The sequence below is a fragment of the Lissotriton vulgaris genome, chromosome 9 (assembly GCF_964263255.1).
Source record: "Lissotriton vulgaris chromosome 9, aLisVul1.2, whole genome shotgun sequence".
In the NCBI taxonomy this organism is placed as follows: Eukaryota; Metazoa; Chordata; class Amphibia; order Caudata; family Salamandridae; genus Lissotriton; species Lissotriton vulgaris.
Window position 1 is genome coordinate 188,977,940 of NC_141697.1, and position 22,033 is coordinate 188,999,972.

The 22,033-nt window shown below is 40.3% G+C and overlaps 1 protein-coding gene across 1 annotated transcript in view; it reads left to right on the forward strand.

The window, feature by feature from the left end:
* The window catches only part of ABHD12B (abhydrolase domain containing 12B), a 249,505-nt gene that overhangs the window by 144,911 nt on the left and 82,561 nt on the right, over positions 1–22,033 (forward strand). Inside the window, exon 8 of the mRNA XM_086937311.1 lies at positions 17,223–17,260. Coding sequence (XP_086793437.1) covers positions 17,223–17,260 — 38 coding nt within the window. The remainder of the gene's footprint in view (positions 1–17,222; positions 17,261–22,033) is intronic.

Here is a 22,033-nt window from a genome sequence, read left to right on the forward strand (position 1 = left end):
CAAGTCTGCAAAAAAAACCCTGAATGGGTTTCTCGAACCTCCCAACAGAGTGCTTCGCAGCTCTCTGAGTTCAGTCACCTATAGAGTGCGTTGAGTCAGTGACAGGTCAGCTATTCGGACAAGTCGGACAATTTCTCTAGCTAAACCTACGCTAGTTATACTGTTTTTCGGGTCAGTGTACCACCCCCCAATGTTGCAAGTGTAAGGATCCCCAATTTTGATTGGACAAAGGAGGAGGTTAAGTCATCACACCACCTAAATTTTAGACTTTCTTCGGCTTAATATTCAATCTTCGTTCCCGCCCATTGAATTTGGGTTCTCATGATGTCTTCATTTTGTATAACAATAAATGTTCAATTTACAAATACATTGTATTCCTTTAGAGTTCGTGAGTTTAGGTTCTCTGGAGCGTCTTCACAGTCAATTTGCTCCTTGGCAACTTTTCAAAGGTCAGCTGCTCTGGAGACTCGCGGATCTCGCGCAGACGCAGTATAGTTCAAAATGGGGCACAGCATAATTCACCGGGCCAAGTTTTCAGAGTGTACATGAAATGGAAAAGAAACAGTTTTAAAACATAGAAAAAATTATTTCACTGTATACCATGAATTGCTATACTACACCCATTATTTCATAATAACTATAGCATTATTGGTTATGCAGAACAGACAGCTTTGCGAAAGCGGCAATGCAAGCTTAAAGCATGTGAGTACACAAAGCAGCCATTTTAGCTGTATTGTGCATGAGCAAACACTTTCCCACCAGAACTGCGAGTACTTCACGTCACATGGGTATGACCGACGCATGCACAGTCTAAATTCCCACGTAGCAGCGGCCATTTAATATGCAAGCGTATTACGGTTAATAGACACATAGGCAAGCATCCCTCGGACACCCCGTGTAATGTAAAATGTGTAAAATTAGTAACACAAACATGTTGATTATTTTATTAACCTCATTTGAGGTTCATGATACAAGCAAGTCACTTTAACGTGCGAATCCTTGCTCCATCAATCCCCTCTTTGATGATATTTACTATCATCACTATTAATGGAACCAGATGCCAACTTTTCACATTTCACCCATTTCAGTTTCTTCAAACTTTCTATTTATCTTTTTTTCCTCCCCTTTATTGGGATGAGAATGTTTTACTCTTTTATAAATCTGATTATTCATTTCTTCTAGTTCGAGTTCTTCAACATTCCGTTTCATTCCTCTCCTATTGACCGTATATTTCTTTTTGTGTTTTCGACACTTGCAGCAAATTATTATAATAAACACTAGTAAACCTATTCCCGCTATTGGCATCAGTATTTTACTCACAAGACTTTTACCTAGGTTAGAAAACCAACTACCTACAGAGGAGAGACCATCAGTTAGTCTCTTCCAGGCACTATCAACCTCCAGTGGTTTGAGCTCTTTTTCCAAATTAGTTATGTTTCTCACATATTTCTTAATTTCAACACTTTTGTCTGGAATATAAGTGCAACAATGTTGCGCTTTCTACATTCTACAGACTCCGCCCTCTTTTGCCAATAAGGTGTCAAGAGCAAGTCGATATTGTAAAACCATAGATCTGATCGCAACCAATTCGGTATTGACCATCAGGAAACCCCCAGCAGTGTCAGTTGATAACCGATCTACTACTGTTGACAATTTGCAGATTCTGTGTGTATTCAGAGCCACTCCCACTGTTGGTATCAATGCACTAAATATATCACCTATTATTTCTCCTACACTTTCTATTTTACTACGCATTAATCCATTAGTGTTTTCATTGCTTCCAGAGACTTCATTCACATGGTATATTTTTGGGAAGACAATTCCAAAATAACAGCTTCCATACCAGTGATCTGGCAATTTGAAATAAGCCTTGTTTCCACATACATAATAAATTCCAGGAAACACAGGTTCTGACCCATTTTTGAAACCCCAACCTCCAATTACCTTGTAATTGTGTTCGCGTTCACTGGAACCAATGAATATGTTATTATAATAACTAGTCTTTTCTCTGTGAAGATAAAGTTTCCCCTTCTTTTCGAAATCCAGCAACAAAGCAGCATTAGCTCCACCATTTGGGGTACTCTCTATATTTTCAGCCCATTTAGGAGTTTTCTGCTTTTTATCATTCGCTTTTCTTTGGAAACTCTCTCTTTTTTTCTCTGCCATATTTAGAAACATTTTCTCTTGTTCGTGTAATGAATATGTAAAGTTATTTCTATGTGCTTCACCTAAATCTATTGTACATATAGTTAGAAAGTATTCTCCCATATAACGTGTTACATCACTCTTAGTATGTACAGGATTCAGATTTCCTCGTATAGGAAGTTCAGAAAATATCACATCTGAATTAGAGTAATAATACTGTAAAGGTCCTCTCTTATAGAAACTAGCTAAAATACTACAGGAAATTCCATATGTTAGTGGCAAGTGATGGTAGGTCATACCCTCAGCTACTCTCACACCCTCAGTCTTTTTATTCGGGCACTTCTTCTCTTAGGTTTTATCACAGACTGATCATTTTTTCTGCAGTCTTGATTTTCCTGCTCAAGTTCTTCGTCAATAGTCTTTAGTCTTAGTCTCAGTCTTTTGACAAATCTAAGTACTTTGTCTCCTTTTCTTAATCTTTTAACTGGCACTGTGCTTTGGCCCTCTTCAAAGGCTCTTTTATTTTCACTCAGTTGTGGCACATCTGCTTCAGTGTCCTCTTCCCTTCCTGTCTGACTAGTTCCAGGACTTATTTCAGTTTCTTCTGCCTGGTTACTAAACTGGCCTTGTTCAGGTGTATGCTGGTTTTTGCTTTGTTTTGTTTTGTTTCAATTTCTTTTTCCTGAACACCTTTGTCTAGTTCTATCTGATCCTGTTCAAGCACTTCGAACTGTTGATCTTCTTCCGCTTGAACTTCCGCCCTAATTTCTATCTGTCCCTTTTCAGGCTCAGGAGTTCTTGGAGGAGTGTTGATAATCTGTTATTTCCCTATCTGGATTTCCTCAACATCAGATTTGATTTGGATTTCGATAATCTGATCATCTTCTTCTATTCCTGTCTAGTCCTCACTATCCCACTCTCTATCTAAGTAGGTTTGTCTTCTCGTTCTTATTGGATCGAGAGTCAGGTCGATTACTGGGACCCAATCATCTTGACTGGAGCTCCGTTGTTCTTCTTCAGCTACTTCAGGACCAATTTCAGGAGACCCCTCAGCTGCACAACCTTCAGCCTCAGTTTCTTCAGATTCAGTCACTTTCTTCGTATGGCTGGCATGGATCCACCGTGGCACACCAGCACACTTCACAGCTGTTGTGGTAACCAGGATTACATGTCTTGGTTTTCCCCACTTTGGTGCGAGGCAACTCTTCCGAGTATGTTTCTTTATTACGACCCAATCACCTGGGTTCAAGTCATGTTCTGGAGTTGTTGGCCTGGCGACGGCGTCTTCCCCAATCTGGTGAGAGATAGAACGCACTTGGTCACCCAGTTGCTTGCAGTACTCTAGCACCAAATCATCAGATATGTTTATCAGTTTGTGTCCTGGCACCCATGCTTGCCGCATTGCTCTTCCCATCAGTATCTCATGGGGACTCAAGCCTGTCTTCCGGTCTGGAATACTTCTAAGTCCCATCAAGACAAGGGGCAAAGCATCAGGCCATTCCATATGAGTAGCTTCACACATGTTTCCCAATCTTGATTTGATTGTGCCATTCAGTTGTTCTACCACTCCAGAAGCCTCTGGGCGATATGCACAGTGTAGTTTGTGCGTAATTTTGAATGCTTCACAGATTTGTCTTATTATTTCGCTATGGAAATGCCCACCTCTGTCTGATTCAATTGTGACTGGAAAACCGTACCTAGGTATCAATTCCCTCAGTAACAATTTGGCTACAGTGATGCTATCGTTTCTGCGGGCAGGGTAAGCTTCCACCCACTTTGAAAACAGACAGACAATGACAAGGACGTACTTCATTCCTCAACAAGGGGGTAGCTGAATAAAGTCGAGTTGTAATCATATGAAAGGGCCTTCTGCCTTTCCAATTGTACCTGGTAAAACTACAGTTTTCTTTCCGGGATTAAATTGTTGACAGACTAGGCACCTTTGGCAGAGTGCCTCTGCTATGTTTCTGAATTTCGAATTGAACCATGTTTGCCTAAAGATCCGTATTATGGCATCTCTTCCCAAATGTGTGTCTCCATGTATCAATCTAGCCATAGGAGCAAGCAGGAAGTCTGGCAACATAGGCATATCATCAAGGTAAACAATGACACCATCCTCATTCCTTCTCCAACAACCACATTTTCTACATCTTTCCTTTTCTTTGGGTTCTGCTGCATTCTGCAAATCTCTCACTTCTTCCCATGTTTTTATTCCCTTAAGCACCAGAAGTTGGCAGCTGCTTCCGCTTACCCCCATCTTTTTATTAATCGCCATTTTGTATTTTGCACAATGTTGGGTCAGTTGGTCAGCATATCGATTACCTGCTGTCACTTTGTCATCACCAGATTTGTGAGCAGCACACTTGACCACTGCCAATTCCTTTAGTAACTGGATTGCTTCCAGTAATTCTTGCACAAAATTTCCATTTCTGATAGGAGTACCTGAAGACGTCAGAAACTCCCTTTGTAGCCACAATTGGCCAAAGTCATGAACAACCCCATACCCATACTGGCTATCAGTGTATATGGTTATTTTCATGTTCCTCCCAAATTTACAGGCTTTTGCCAATGCAACCAATTTGGCTATTTGTGCAGACTTAACTCCATGTTAATAGGATGCTTCCACTAGACCTCCTAAAGTGCATACTGCATAGGCAGCACTTAAGCCTCCATCCTAATGTCTCATGCATGAGCCACCTACAAACAGCTCGTAATCTTCATCAGTTAGGGGCACTTCTTTTATGTCTGGGCGTGGTTTTGTGCTATACTCAGTCAGATCAAGGCAGTCATGCTCAACCTCTCCTTTCACTTCTGCTGTAAGTGAATTTGGTAGTAAGGTAGCTGGATTCAAAATATTACATGGGGCAATGGTTACATTTCCTGCACCTACAAGAATTCTCTCATACTTAGTCAGCCGACTAGGTGTGAGATACTGAGTTTTGGTTCTTGTCAACAAAATTACAACTGCATGTGTAACATACACAGTTACAGGATGTCCTATAATAATGGATTCACTTTGTTCAAGACTCATGCAAGTTGCAGCCACTGCTTTCAGACATCCAGGTAATCCAGCAGCCACTGGATCTAAAGTAGAGGAAAAATATGCTACAGGACGTCTGGTTAAACCATGAATTTGGGTCAGGACTGAAAGTGCACAATTGTCTCGGTGTCACAAAACAGTGTAAACTCCGTTGAGTAGTCAGGCATTCCCAATGCGGGAGCTGTACACAGACATTCCCGCAATTTCGTAAAAGCAGACCTGCTTTCCTCATCCCATTCCACTGGGTCTTTTGTCCTTTCTTTGTCATTTTTATCAATGGTCTTGCTAGGACTGAAAATCCCACAATCCACTGCCTACAGTATCTTACAACTCCAAGAAACATTCTGATTTCTTTCTGGGTGTTGGGCAGCTCCATGTTTCGAATTATTCTAATCCTTTCTGTGGTAACCTTCCTGATACCTCTCTCTATCTGGTGCCCCAGATATTTCACTGAGGAGGTACAGAACTGTAGTTTGTCTGGTGACACTTTATGTCCCCCTTCACCTAAATGGTTCAGTAAGGCAATGGTGTCAATGACACAGTCTTTCCTGCTTTTAGACGCCACTAAGAGGTCATCTATGTATTGCACCAGGACTGATTCTCCAGGCAATACCAGGGTTTCAAACATTTTTTCAGGATTTGATTAAAAATTGAAGGACTCTCTGTGTACCCCTGAGGGACACGATACCAATCATAAACATGACTGTCAAATTCAAATGAGAAAATAAATTTGCTGTCTGGATGCAATGGAATCGAAAAGAATGCATGGCATAGGTCAATGACCGTAAACCACCCAGCATTCCATGGTATTTGGTACAAGATCACTGCAGTGTTTGGTACAGTAGGACAGCAAGGAACAACGATTTTATTAACCTTTCGTAGGTCCTGTACTACCCTGTACTTACCACTTGGTTTCTTTATTCCAATTATGGGTGAATTACAAGGACTGCTCAACACCTCTTGTATGATATCTGCTTCCAACAGCCTTTTTATTTCAATAGCAACTCCTGCTTTTACTTCTGCTGTTGAGTATTCGGGTAAACTGCATCCTCTTTTATGGAAATTTTAATTGGGTTAACATTTGCCATTAATCCTACATCTTTTCCAGTAAAATCCCATACTTCTGGTTTCACTGTCTGTTGGAGCTCTTCAGGTAAGTCTTGTATTGTCAGCTTTTTAATTTCTGAGTCCGGTCTTATTAGCATTAATTTGTAGATTCCGTCTTCATCTGGAGTCTGAATTTCGACGCAATTTGGAGTGCAGAAGATGGTACAGTTCATGTTGCACAGCAAATCTCGTCCTAGTAAGTTCACAGGACTTGAATCACAAACAATGAATCTATGCATCTCTTTGAAATTCCCTATTTTATTTTCTATGTGTTCTGTCACTGGGGTACTAATTAATTTATTAGAAACGCCCACTACTTGGATCGCTTCTCCCGAGAGGGGTAGGTTTGGTACGTCTGCTGTTCTCACAGTAGAACGGGTAGATCCAGTGTCCCAACAGAAAGGTGACGTCATTTCCTTCAACCTTTCCTTCAATGTATGGCCCTGACTGGTCTACCGGCAAGGAGGCGCCAAGTACGCACTCCTCGTCCTCCCCCCTCAGGCACCGTCAGTAAGGTTCATCACAGAGGAATGTATCATTTAACAGGAATTGTGAAGTTGCTGTATTTCTATCCTCCCTTCCTTCCCAAACTTCGGTGTCTTCGCCCTGTTGTGCTTTGCTCCTATAATTTGACCTAGGTGCACGAGGCAACTGATTCTGTTTTACCTGTTGCTGGGTCTTCGGTGGTCCCTCATTCTGCGCCTGTGGATTTAAATCATTAATTTGCACATTATCATTCTGCACAGCCTTACACTCATCCCTCCAGTGCCCCATCCTTTCGCACCCGTGGCAGGGAAATTTCTTCCTGGCCTCCTCTCTGCTCATTTTAACCCCCGGTTTTCCCCCACTCCCAGGGCTCTGATTCTGAGTATTTGCCATTTTACTTTACTGCTGTTCCTGGTGTTCTGCTAATTTTACCTGTGCCTACATTTTTCTTATTTTTTAGCTCATCTTCACAATATTTCGCATATTTAAGGACTTCATCAATTGGTTTAGCTTGCCAACCGATTTTATTATCTTTGATCCACTGTGAAATTTCAGGCCTTAATCCTAACACAAATCGATAAATAAAGTGGGTCATATCCTTCATTTCAATATTATCTAGCCCATTGTACGTTTTGAACCCTTGTAACAGACGCTCATAATATGAATGCACAGTCTCATCGCGATTTTGAGTAGTTCTATCTATTCGGGTCCAGTCTGTCTCTTTTGCAGGCACCTTTCCTTTCAGGTACAACATTACCTGATTGTACTTCCTCATTACATCTTCGGACGGAGCACCTGTCTTCGGGTCTCTAGGGTATTCCTCATTTGGCCAATCAACAGCAATTTTACATTCTGTCCACAGATCTACGGGAACTACAATGTCAAAAAAACCATCTAGATCTTTCAGGAGGCATTTCAAGACTTTCACAAATCTCTCGACCTGTCTGTACCACTCTACAGGTTTTTCTCGTAATTTTGGGAAGTCATTTGTAAATTTCACAATATCTTGTCTGGACCATGGCACATGTACATATCCTCCGCCTGGTACTTCTCGCATGGGACATAATTTTTCTACCTTGTCTGCTTCTTTTAGGACAATTTCTGAAGCCATTTGTCTTGACCGCACCTCTTCCTTTTTCTTTGCCCATCTTGCGCTCCAGTTTTCTAGATCACCCCATTTTTGCATCAGATTCATCAGCTCTCTAATCTGAACCTTTTTCCATGAGGTGGAGAAGTGTGGCTCAGGGGTTAGAGGGGGCAGACCCGGAAGCTGAGATCGGTCCTGGACCAGGGTTCAATTCCCCGCCTCGGCGGGTCTTGGGCTAAAAAATTCCACGGACTCGATAATTCTCGTTCCGGTGCCTACTCGACTCACGGGTTCACACTCTGCGACTCTGGGCAATAGCTTGCTTAATCTCCACTACGGCCCCTCGCGGCGGGATGCCTGGCTTTCACCTTGTGGATACCCTGCTGGGGTTATCTCACAGGGGAATACCAGGACGGGTTCCCAAGGCAAGCGCCTTGATGCCTTCGGGTGATACGTGCGCTATATAAATCGCAATACATTTACATTTACATTTACATGACACATTCATGTTTTCTAAATCTTTGTCAGAAAATTCTACTCGATAGGGTTTCTGCAACACTTTAGATTTGCCAATGTCAATTCCCATGCTAGCTGCCGTATCCATTAATTTTTCGTGAAACACCCTTGTATTTCTAGTGATGCTTTTACAGACAAACTGCAATTCATCTTCACTGAGGGTATTCAATTTTTCCAGTCCCACATTCCCATTCATCAATTCTTCTATTTCAATTCTTAATTTAAATATGTCTAATGGCTTGGGCTGCATTTTAGGTCTTTCTATTTCTCGGGTCCATCTCTCTATTTCTTCAGGAGTCACTACTGTGGCACTTCTCGTACCTGATGAAGTATCTATCTGTACTTCCCTTGCAGGTACAGGTGTAGGTTTTCTCATGGAACCACTTTCAGGCTCTCGTATTGGTAAATCCATTAAGGAAATCACTGATTCACATTCGCTTGCCTGATCATCTACTATCAGAGTTTCTTTCCTTGGCTGTACTACTGATGTCGTTATAACTGGAGCTTTTGGACTAGTTTGTTTATCTCCGTACAATGGAACAACTGGGCCAATGGTCACTGGAAATGTCAAAGCCTCAGGACTAGTACTTAACTGGGATATCTTCTGAATTAATTCGCTTCTCTGTTTATTTAAAGCTTCCTTTTCTCTTTCTTGTAATACCCTCTCAAGGGAGGTCTCATGAATCACTTGCGGAACTAAAGGTGGATTAAAGAACGGAACAGTCGGATTTGTGGTGCTCGACCCCTCATTACAAGAGGGCCTATAAAATGGAGCAGTCGGATTTGTGGTACTTGATCCCTCATTACAGGAAGGCCTATAGAAAGGAACAGTTGGATCAGATGTGCTCGACCCCTCATTACAGGAAGGACTAAAGAACGGATTTTTCGGGTTTACTATTCTTGTTTCTTCACTATATGGCGGTGGATTTTTCATTAATAAATCCTCCAGGTATTCATCATCAGAATCACCAGTAGTCATCAAGGGCCAGATGTAGGAACCCTAATACCAGTTGGTAACGGCCGAAATTACCGAATTTCGGCCGTTACCGACCGGTATTAGGCATTTGGGATGTAGGTGGCTACATTTTAGATTCGGTAATTTACTGAATCGGTATTTAAGAATTCGGTAAATTACCGAATTCTTAAATACCGATTCGGTAAATTACCGAATCCTTAATGTAGGAAGCACTCAAGTGAGTGCTTTTTACCTGTAAGGATTTGTTATTTACCACCAACTACAAGTTGGTGGTAAATAACGAAAACTGTTAAAAAAGCAATTTTTTGCTTTTTTAACAGTGCCATGTGGCAGACATACATGCCCTTAGGGCATGTATGTGTGGCACATGTGCACCTATGCACCATTCAGGGGTGCAACAGGGTGTCAATGTGACACCCTGCCACCCTTGTAGGTCTGCCCCCTATTACCGATTCGGTATTTACCGAATCGGAAATTCTCATTCATTCCTCTGGGCCTCCAGGCCCATAGGAATGAATGGGGAATACCGAATCGGTAAATACCGAATCTGTATTTACCGAATTTTACCGATTCGGTAAAATTTACCGAATCATTAGCTACATATAATTTACTGATTCTAAAATACCGAATCGGTAAAATTCGGTATTTTAGAATCGTTAAATTATATTTACCTACATCTGGCCCCAAATGTCTAGTTTTCTCAGTCCTTTTACCTCCCATAGGCTCCTCTATGGTTAGCACTGGATAAAGTCCTTCCACTATCATATTCTGTCTCCACTGTTTCATTTTTTTCTCTTTTGCTTCTCGGTGCATTTTCGGGTACCATTTACTTATTCCTTTGTCAATCCTGGGTCTATCTCGCTCAAAGGCCTCAATCTCCCATTTTTCTAAAGCCTCATATTGCGTCAATCTAGGTCTGGGATGTAAGTCATTCATTCGGTTTCTCAAATTGAACAAAATTCTTCTATTGAAGGTACCGTTTAGGGGGAATGCTAAAAATCTATCATCTTTGGTATATTCCACCCAATTTTCCAACCATACACAAGCATGATACCCTCTGTCAAACATCATGAATGAAGCAGGAGTGTTTGATGGTGGAATAATAACTCCTTGTCTAGTCTTAATCGGCTTGTCTTTTTTGAAATAATTTTTAACTTTGTCTACAAGAGTCATTTTTTTCTTGCTTCCATACATATTATAAGGTCTGCTTTTTAACATCTGTTCCTTAGCAAACCCTAAGTATCTTGGATCAGGTAGAATTTCTGGATATCTCGGATACCACATACACTTCGCAAAAACTTAAATCGTGCAAAAATACGCACTTCTGTTTACTAATTCTTCCAATGCTAGCGCGTCTTTCAATTTTTCGACAACCAATCAACACTGTGGTTGCAAATAAGTTGCACCAATGGATGCGCGGCCTTTCCATGAGATGAGTTCCCACGCTCCTGCGCTCACCCCTCCTTTACAATACTATCTCAGCTTACACGCCGCTGTTTCGACCAATACCAGCACGGCACAGAGTGACGTCCGCGCAGCTCCGCAACTGACTCCCTCCTTCACAAGGTAACTGAAATTCAAATTCTTTCTTAAAGTGCAAGTGCTTTATTTAATTCACAACATATAACATTTGCCACTGTACCTGAGTGTCTAGAAAGGAAAGATTTGTTTTACTGCAAGTAAACTTCTTCTGTCTACTTTTCATATACTACGGATGGATCCCTTCTGCCTATCCTTCATACAAGCATTAGAGAACCTGCTACTCCCTTAACTCACCCACTCTGGGATATATACTAAGTCTAAAGTTTCACCAGCGAACCTTTTTGCTATCAAACAAGCTCCGACGAACCTGCTACTCCTTCCGTGTGACCCGTACTAGGTCATATCACAATAGAAGTTTTGCCAGCGAACTCGTTGCTGTCACTTATTCAACCATTCATACAGAAAACCCTAATTAATGCTTCCAATTCTGCCCAACCATGCACTAATTTTCCTCGAGCCACTGACCTCACTGCGACGTGGCTTCTAGTCTACCACTCGCTATTCTGCCTCCGGGGATTCCAGACAAAACATATAACAGGTACGAACAAGTTTGTTAATACTTTTCACATCAATATAGCAGCATCAAATAAACATTTCAATAATAACACATTTCAATAATAACACATTTGATTGATCAATAATGCAAACTTAACCCTCTAACTATCTACCTAACCGTAACTAATCCCTAACCATAGCTCTGCTACCAGAAAAGTATACTGATAGAGCGCGCAGGCCACCGGGCTAGGATTATTTTACTAAATACTCACCTGGGCCCATAATATTTGAGATTCTCTTTACTACTGATTCCTATATCTATAATATAGCAATGTAGATACTAGTAACCTAATCACCTAGGATCAGGGAGTTATGTCAAGATATTACATAGACATCAACAATGTATAACATTTGTAAATATGAAATAACCACAGACTCTGGGTGGGTTCAAAACTTTATCTAATCATCATCATCATCATGTGTCATGAGCAGATGATTAAACACTATAAGACTCTCTATAATCAAAATCATGAGTAAAGTATAACTGTGCAAGAGATAGATTATGCTAAGCATTTAAGAATTTTGAATAAAAGGAAGGTGAGAACAAGGAACATGCTATTTTAGATAACAATCTTTCGCAACTTTGATTAAAGAAGGGTAAAGAAAGGGAACATGCTATATCCAAGAGACTTTATAGCAGTTAAAGAAACTTAAATGTGAGATTCAATTTTGCTCAATACTATAGGGTAGGTAAGATTTGGAGAATACTATTAAATTCAGCTTATCTCCTAAAGGGAGGGTAAGACAAGGAACATATACTAAATAGAAACGAGTTAGCATTAACTAAAGGTAGGTCAAAAAGTGGTACATGCTAATAGACAAGTTAGCATAAAATCTCATTTATCAAGGAACTGGGGAGAAAAAGGAACATATGCAATTATGCTTTGCAATATTCGAGAATTAGAAATGCAAATATAGATAAGCAATCACCCACACAGACGTTATATTTACCTAGAATAGAGTGAAGACCAACCCTGGCCACGGGTTAGTTGGAAAAGACGGGAAGGGACCCTCAAGGACTTAGGTGCCAGTAGGCGAGCAGGTACAGCTCATGGACAGTCAGGACAGGATAACCCCAGAATTTGGATCAGGACCGGGTTCACCAAAGGGTACGACCAACACCTGCAGCTTCGGCTGCAACGCCTGCGCTACTCCCTCTCTGCAAGGAATCTGCCAATAACCCCGAATGGGTTTCTCGAACCTCCCAACAGAGTGCTTCGCAGCTCTCTGAGTTCAGTCACCTATAGAGTGCGTTGGGTCAGTGACAGGTCAGCTATTCGGACAAGTCAGACAATTTCTACTGTTTTTTCGGGTCAGTGTACCACCCCCCAATGTTGCAAGTGTAAGGATCCCCAATTTTGATTCGACAAAGGAGGAGGTTAAGTCATCACACCACCTAAATTTTAGACTTTCTCAGGCTTAATATTCAATCTTCGTTCCCGGCCATTGAATTTGGGTTCTCATGATGTCTTCATTTTGTATAACAATAAATGTTCTATTTACAAATACATTGTATTCGTTTAGAGTTCGTGAGTTTAGGTTTTCAGGAGCGTCTTCACAGTCAATCTGCTCCTTGGCAACTTTTCAAAGGTCATCTGCTCTGGAGACTCGCAGATCTCGCGCAGACGTAGTATAGTTCAAAATGGGGCACAGCACAATTCACCGGTGCCAAGTTTTCAGAGTGTACATGAAATGGAAAAGAAACAGTTTTAAAACATAGAAAAAATGATTTCACTGTATACCATGAATTGCTATACTACACCCATTATTTCATAATAACTATAGCATTATTGGTTATGGAGAACAGACAGCTTTGCGAAAGCGGCAATGCAAGCTTAAAGCATGTGAGAACACAAAGCAGCCATTTTAGCTGTATTGCGCATGAGCAAACACTTTCCCACCAGAACTGCGAGTACTTAACGTCACATGGGTATGACCGACGCATGCACAGTCTAAATTCCCGCATAGCAGCGGCCATTTAATATGCAAGCGTATTACGGTTAATAGACACATAGGCAAGCATCCCTCGGACACCCCGTGTAATGTGAAATGTGTAAAATTAGTACCACAAATATGTTGATTATTTTATTAACATTATTTGAGGTTCATGATACAAGCAAGTCGCTAAATGTGCGAATCCTTGCTCCATCACGTGCAGTGGGTTTGGAATATAGTAAAGCCATCCATTTTATGTATTGGTCTGGGATTCCATATTTCGGTAGGATGCGGAATATATAATCCCAATGTAACGAATCAAATGCCTGTCTCATGTCCAGCGAGATGCAACCTTGCACACTTGCTGCTTGTTGCAAATTTATAAGTGTAGCAGTTTAATATAACATGTAATTCAGAACACAGGTATTACACAGTATATATGCATGTCAAGGAGATACAAATAGTAACACAAATGCACTTAATGTAAGGAGTTTTAACCATGGGCGCATATCACAGATGTGTGGAGGCAGTATGCAGCTATTCATTAAACCTTCAGGTACATCGCTGATGTTTTGTGAAAAACAATTCTGGTATTTGTTCATTGCTTGGACATGACAGATATGTTGTCAATGACGTGCAGTATTGTGCACATCACAGATTCTAAATGATTAAAAGCTGCCCGTCGATTGAATCCACTTGTTGGTCATGAATGAGACAGGTTAGTGGGCGTTGCCGATCGTCGACCCACCTACTGAGAGAAAAACGCATGTGCAACACTGAAGAACATAACCGGGGTGTTTCACGTTGATTAAACTCGACAACTCTTGGCCCACAGCCAGATGTCCCGACAGCGTGAGCCACTGTTTAACTTAACTAAATAAATACAGTTTCTGCCAGTTGACACAGGAGAAGGTGTGGAGCACAGCAATGCTTCTCTCCCCAGTCGAATGCCAAGGCTTTGCATACTGGTGTGGCAGGCACAGGAAATGTCTGTAGAGGGATGAGTGGCCCCAGCTTATCTCCTCCACCACGGAGGGTAACAACTGAGGAGGGAGATAGCAGAGGGAGGAAACTAGGGGAAGGGGAAAAAAAGAAAAACAGTCAAAAACTATCTTTCGTATATATGTAAACTGAAAACTGAATGTGCCGATGATGCTCAGTTACCTAGAAGATGGCATTCAATAAAGATCTGAACTATGACCGTGATTGGGCTCTTAAACTCAAGGAGACACAGCTCCCTATTTCAATACTTAAGAACCTAACTATGAAACATATCAAGGGGTAAACAAGCTGTTGTCATAATAAAAATCAGAAATGGAAGAGGTTATTAAGAATTTTGCCGGTAGGCAGACACCTGGCCAGCTAGGTTTTGAATCTGAAACTTTAAAAAAAATTGAAACTTTCATCCTTCACTTATGACATTTTTAATAGTATTTATATCCCGGGGATAGCCAAAACACTTAGAAGAAAGGCCTCTTGTGCATTTCTTACAAAGCCCAAAAGAATTTGTAACGTAGTGGTACATATGGGCCCGTAATGCTCCTAAACACAGATTACATAACCTTAATGAAAATACTGGCTAATCGGCTGACATCTGTGGCCAGGAGGGTTGTGGCATCAGATCAAACAGCCCTTATTCCTGTACGAAAACTGACAGCCCAAACATATTTCTTGAGACGTTTTATATTTCTCGGACTATAAAAGAAAAGGTGCAATCACCTTCTTGGATAACAAGAAAGCATTTTACCAGATGAACTGGAAATTCTTGTGGACCAGTCTGAAGAAAATGAGAATACCATTCCAGTTCATCAGGTCACTATCTCGCTTATACACCAGTGTTTGGACTCCTCCTATTATGAACGGTATTCTGGAGGAAAAGATGTATTATTATTGTGGAACTAGTCAGGGATGTCCGCTCTCGCCATTATGGTTTGTGCTCTTTATAGAGTTTGTTGCGCTGAAAGAAAAACCCAGTTATGTTCATGTAACTCTCCTCTGAAGAAAAACAAAGGTTTTTCATATAAAACCCTCACCCACCAGGGTTGCCCCTTGGTACCATGGGATACATTTGCAATTAGGTTCATAGTTAGAATCAATATCTTTAAAATTAAATTTCTGCTGGAATGCCTTTTTCTTTTTCAAGCCATCCTATTTTATATGTCCACATTATTTTTCAAAAAGGTAAACGCAGTGCTAGTTGACTGGAAGAAACGTTGTTGCACACAGTTAGTGGAGCAAGCAGTCCCAGAAATAGAGATATAATATGTGGCCACCTGTCCGGAAAATCTGAAAAGATTGAACAATGTAGAATGAGCAAAGGTGATGGACATCGTCCTGATGGAAGCTGTGATAGGTGTTAAAAAATGTGACATTTGGGATGGCAGCTATGTTTTTCAGACTTTTTGGTGCCATTTCGATGCAGCGGAAAATTCCTAAATACCACCAATTGACACCATTGTGGGAATATTATGTGAACCATACTGAGTTATCTGTTAATGGCAAAAATCAGGCATAACAGCGATAGGAGAGCTATTGAAAGATTGGCACTGTTAAATCTTTCCTGAGTATTCAGACTGCAAATGATCTTCCTAGTAGAGAGACCTTTTTCAAATACTTACAACTTTGGAGCTGACGTTTTTCTGTCATGGATTCCTAGTAGCTGGAGACAATGCCAATGCAAAGTGCATATGTTGTACAAATATGAAAGCAACATGGGAATGACAGTATTTCTGGTGGCAAATCCAAGCTTGTGTAAGTGAACTGGCTAGCCAAAGGGTGGTAAGTGGTGCTAAAACTGCGCAATATAGTTTTATTAACAGTCCCTTTAGCCACCTCGTCTAAGGCAGCTTATGTATTGTTCTTTGATTTAGAAGATTAATTGCTAAAAAAAAAAAAGAAAGATAAAAAATGTCCCCAAGTGGAGGGTAGAGATAAGGAATATTGCAGGTCAGGAAAGATGTTACTAAGTCAGAATCAAATTATCAGATATAAATGAGTTAAGTGTGGGGACCATACTTCGCAAGAATCACTAATTGTAAGCCAAAGTTGGATCTTTGAACAAGGCAGAGAAGGAAAGGAGATGAGGGAGCATATGATGCATCTCTTTATTGAAATAGACGACTAAGAACTTGAGCACCAGATCTGAATAATATAAAGACGATAAAAGGATTAACATTAAAATCTACATATCCATCTCTATGGTTATTTCACTTTTTATTAAGTCAGGCGATAGAGACCGGCAGTGTTTTGAGTAGGCAAAATCTAAGCATATCTGTATTGTTTTATAGCTTTAGAACAGAACAACACTTAGTCAAAGATGAAATGTATTGTAATTAGATCAAATATTTGTAAACATTCATCAACTGATTACCTTGGCTACTAAGCCAGAGCAATAATCAGTATGTTCTTTTTACTCTCTAGAACACCGATAATATCAGTGCAGTTTAATGCACTACTCTTATTTAAGGAAAACTTGGAGTGATAACAGTTACTCTTATCTATGTAAGAGTAATGGAGTGATGTCAGTGTGTTAAGTTCCCTCTGTATAAAGCTTTTTTGGCATGAACAGATGTTTAGTGATTTCTCATTAAACATGATCTGCCGTCTGCCCTGCAATTCTGATTCTATGTACAGCTGAGAGGGAATTTAAAAGCCAGAAAAAGTGTAGTTGATCTCACAAAATACGTACAGGCTATTTTGATCGTCAGATTTAGAGAACCCATCCCATACCTAGAAAAAGTTGTAAATTGGTCATTTTTTAATTTATTAAATTTTTTTTTTTTAGATGTATTGAACTTGTTCTAATCTGAATTTTCACTCCTCTTTCTTCATAGAGTTGCGACAAATGTAGCAAGATCACTAGAAGGAAAAGGTAATTATGAATATGTTTTTGTTCTATAGGATTTATAAAACATAAACTATGTGTTTATTTTTCATGGCTGTAACAATGACTCAAAATAAAATACATTGCACAGCTGTGGTTTGCAACACTGTCTTTGACTGGAATGTGGGCACTTGATTGAGACATGTGGGCCCGGTGGAGAGAAGACAAATTCTGTGATGGGATGGGAAGTTATCTTGCCTGATAGTGGCCTTTGTACACCCATGATCTGACTTCTCTCAATATGAACATAATGCAAACAATTGGGTGGACAAGAATTGGTATTGGGAGATATTTAAATCTCCTGATCACTACTAGACTATAGTGTACTCCAGTGGGTGCAGGGGAGATTCTCTTGCATCTGAAAGGTATCCTACTCCTAGAGGAGAATTCCAGTATACTACCCTACTGAAAGAACAGCTAATTGATAGAGGTTGTCAGCCATGTTGGTGATGTTAAGATGACATTGGTTTCAAACTAAGGTCATAAAAGCAACTGATTAATGAAATAGTTAATCTGAGAATGAGGAGTCTGTATTCTATGAAAACATTTGGACAGTCATTACTCCAACCGAGCTACAAAGCAGGAGTGTAGTGCAGTATTGGTGCAGAGGCGGTAGGATGGGGAAATGGGGATAAACGTGGGAAGTGGATGAACTTGGAATGCACATGTATGTGAAGACAAGCATTGGCAAAGTCAGTAGGTCTGGCTTGCAGAATAAATGCTATTTACATACGTGCAGGCATAACTACTACATAAAGCCAGCCATATTGACTTTTTCAGTGTTTGCAGAGAAGCAACACTAATAACTGCTCTCTGTATAGAAACACATATAGGAGAAAATCATTGACTATGACAAACAGTGTGGAAATTGAATGTACTTTTCAGATGTAAAATAGTCCCTCATGTATTCCAATAGAAACTCTTTCTAGAAGAATGAAAGATACTCAAAACAGCCTATAGAATGAGATAAGAGGGAAATACTCCTCTGAGTGGCGCTAAATCCCGCTATATGTGTACTCTAAGGAATAGCTCATGCGTTTAGCTGCCCTGCCAAGCCTTTTTTTTTTTAAAAAAAGGTCAAAATGCTCCAGTGACTATATTATTAATGAACATATAGAATTGTAGTTGGGGATGTTTTTCACAGAGGGGTTCTGAGTGACATCAAATACACAACTAGAGCACCAAAAATCATCTGCCCCTGCTTTCAACTGTTATGCAGAGGTAGTGGAGTAACGGAGAGACATACATAACAGAGCCTCTCCTCAGTGTCCCAAATAAACAAAAAACGCATGGCCTCTTGCTGCCCACACTCGCCGCTCTCAGTAGCTTCCCTTCCCTTTCCTCCTGAAGCTGTGCTCCTAGCTCTGACAGGCTCTGTGAGAGCCCAACCAGAGTAACCAGAATTTCCTTTAAGACATAGCAACAGTGAATAGCAGCTTGTGTTCGCAACTGTTGCTACGGCATGGCAGTGTGCTATTGGATTTGAATTCAGTTATTTCCGTTAGTGGCGCTCTACCATAGCCATACATAACAATGGAATCTCCACTGTGATGTGGGAAGTAACAACGCATTTAAGAATACATATTGCAGAGTACATTGTGAGCAATGAATGCAATCTCATTATTATTTATGAGTAATTGCCTACAGATTACCAAGCTTCGGCGCTCATGTTTCAACACCAATAGACACAGCAGTTGGTCAAACTTCACCTAATTCTTTGCAAATCGGCTTCAGTGCTGCGTATAGTAAACAGCTGCTGACAAGGCGCTGTTTCATGCAGTTGTTTCTACTTTTGGGTCAAGTGTATGGAATAGTCTCACGCCCTATTGAACGGGCCAGTGATTCGATCCAGTTGTGGTGCGCTTTTGATTGTTTTCCTACACGTTTAAGTTAAGGGCCCGAAAACAAGTGGCTATTCAGTCCAGTCAGTCAAAATAACTTTATTTCGCCGACATGATGAAGGCATAAAAGTGTACTACATATATAAAAGGATAAAAGATAAAAACATTCCACATCCTTAAGATAAGATCATTTGTAAGATACAATAGCTATACAATTTCAAAAATTATGATAAAAATTAATACTTGATTAAGTTCATATTACAATTAATTGGATCAACAGATTGAACGTCTCTTTTTTTAGAGCAGTTAAAAGAAAAGATTCGACAGAGAAACAGATAAGGGGTCAGACAATAGCTTTAAATAGTAAAAGGCCACCCAACATTGTCTAAAGTTCATTTTTCGTAAAATGGGGATGATAAACATTTTCCTCTCATTATGGTAATGTTTACAGAAAAGCAAAAAATGCATATCATTCTGTATTGACTGATTATCACAAGTACAGAGTGGGAGATCGGAAGCAACATAAACATTACCAGGAATACCCAACATTAGAGGAATATAGTTTAGACAGAATCTCACCAGGATGTACATATGCTGTAGATTAGTTACAAAAGTTAGGTAAGTTGATTTTTTTTCCATTTGTGAGATACTCGGTACAGTTAGATATATTTTAACTGTTGACAACTTGGCGTTTAAGATCTCCCTTCCAATCTGCATATTAGAAAATAGCTGGGCTTTCAGATCGTTCTTAGTAATGGAACAGCACCTTATAGGATCTAAAAAAAAGGTGATGTAGCCCGTTAGCATTTAAAGTAGATTCATCATATCGTAACCAGGTTATGTTACTCACCCCATCAAGTTTCAGGACATCACTTATAATATCTCTTGTCAGTGTGAGGGTCTCCTTTCGCCATATTGTGTGCCACAGTAATATTGGCGCCAAAGAGATTTTATCAGAAATGTAGGGGGCTGTCATTTCCATATGGCATTTAAAATTGGCACAAGACTTCGGTAATGAGAGTAACTTTCAAAAATAAATATCTTCAATTGATTCGAGTTTTGTACATTCTCTGATTCTCTGACTCCCCAGATGGCCGCTCCATAAGTGGCAGCAGACACCGTCTTTGCTTCATACACTGTTTTCATAACATCCAGAGGTTTTAGACTTTTTTTTAAATAAACTTAATTAAAGCCTCAATATTCTTTTCCATCTGAGTCGCTCTATTTACAATCATGTTTTGCCAATTAATTTGCCTATCAAACATGATCCCTAAATAATTAAAAGAGTCAATGACTCCCATTTTCCCCTGTTCAGTGACAATTTGGTGTTGTTTCTGCAATTTCGGACCGGCCACAAGGATAAAGGACTTGAAATAATTAACTTTCATATCCAGGGAGTTCATATATTGCGTGTAATCCGGACCGGCCACAAGGATAAAGGACTTGGAATAATTAACTTTCATATCCAGGGAGTTCATAAATTGCGTGTTATCCAGCACTAAATGACGCAGTGCATTACTAGTACGTCCTATGAGTACTGCGTCATCTTCATAAAGTAATATAGGTATCGGTCTGGAGTTTATATAAGGAACATCTTGGGTGATTTCCCTCAGAGCAGCTTCTACATTATTAGTGTAAAGTGCGAATAGAAAAGTGGCTAAAACGCACCCCTGCCTAACACTTCTCATGATTTTAAAATGTCTAGTGCATTCACCATTCCTTCTATATCGGACACAAGCAGAAGCACCTACATATAGGCCACGAATGATGTTAATAATATTCTCGTCAATCCCCATTGCCCCCATGATCTGCCACAGCCTAGACTGTGCCAAGCAGTCAAAGGCTGCGGACAGATCCACGAAGGCAAGATAGAGGTGGCCTTTTTTAGCTACAGTATATTTCGCTATAATTAGGCTCAGATTCAGGCACTGATCAACAGTGCCTTTCCCTTTTCTAAAACCAAACTGACAGGGGATTATAATATTCGTATCCAAGGCCCATTCCTCCAACCTATTTAAAAGAAGGCGACCCATTAGCTTAGCAGTCGAATCTATCAGTGAGATAGGACTATAGTTCTTCGCAGTTGACCTATCTCCTTCTTATAAATGGGGACGATTACTGTTGTTTTCCATGACGGAGGGGCACATGTTTGGGAAATTTTATTAAAAACATTTGTTAAGAGCGGGCCCATAAATCTTGGTTTCCAGAAAGAGATCAATGGGCACTCCATACGGTCCTGCAGCTTTTGCCCGTTTACACTGACTTAGAGCGTACTTCACTTCCTCTAGTATAAAACTAAGAAAGCCCCCTACTGTTCCTAAGATTTCGGGACAGGATTGGGTGGGTAAAGTCTCACCAGCTCCAAATAAGCCTTCAAAGTGGGTCACCCGTTCTGCATGATGAACGTGAGTGTCTGTACTCAAAGCCTGTTCGTCTTTCAGAAATGGTGCATTAATCAGTGACCAAAACATCTGTGGGCTTTTTAATATCGCGGCCTTCAGCAGATTTTACCACCAATCTTCCTTTAGTGTTTTTAATCTAATAGTCCTTGCTGTTTTATAAGCTTGGCGCAAGGACTTAATTAAAGGTGGATTACGGGGCTTACACTTCAAGGCTGTGTGAAGATTTTTAAAGGATTTTTCGCATTCATCGTCAAACCAGCTACTTTTTTTTGTTGGTCGTTACGTATAATACGGGTTAAATTATTTTTAGCATCAGATAGTATGAGCTCAAAGGCAGAAACCATGCAATCAGGTAAGGCTGGGTCTAAACAGTGCATTATCTCCCCAGAGCATTAAGCAAGTAAATTGACCAAGAACCCTTTAGGGTTCACTCTTTCCCACTTCAGGGTGATACCATTCTTTCTTGCAACCACAGGATCTACCAGGAGTTTGAAAACAGACTCATTTTTCTTTGATGT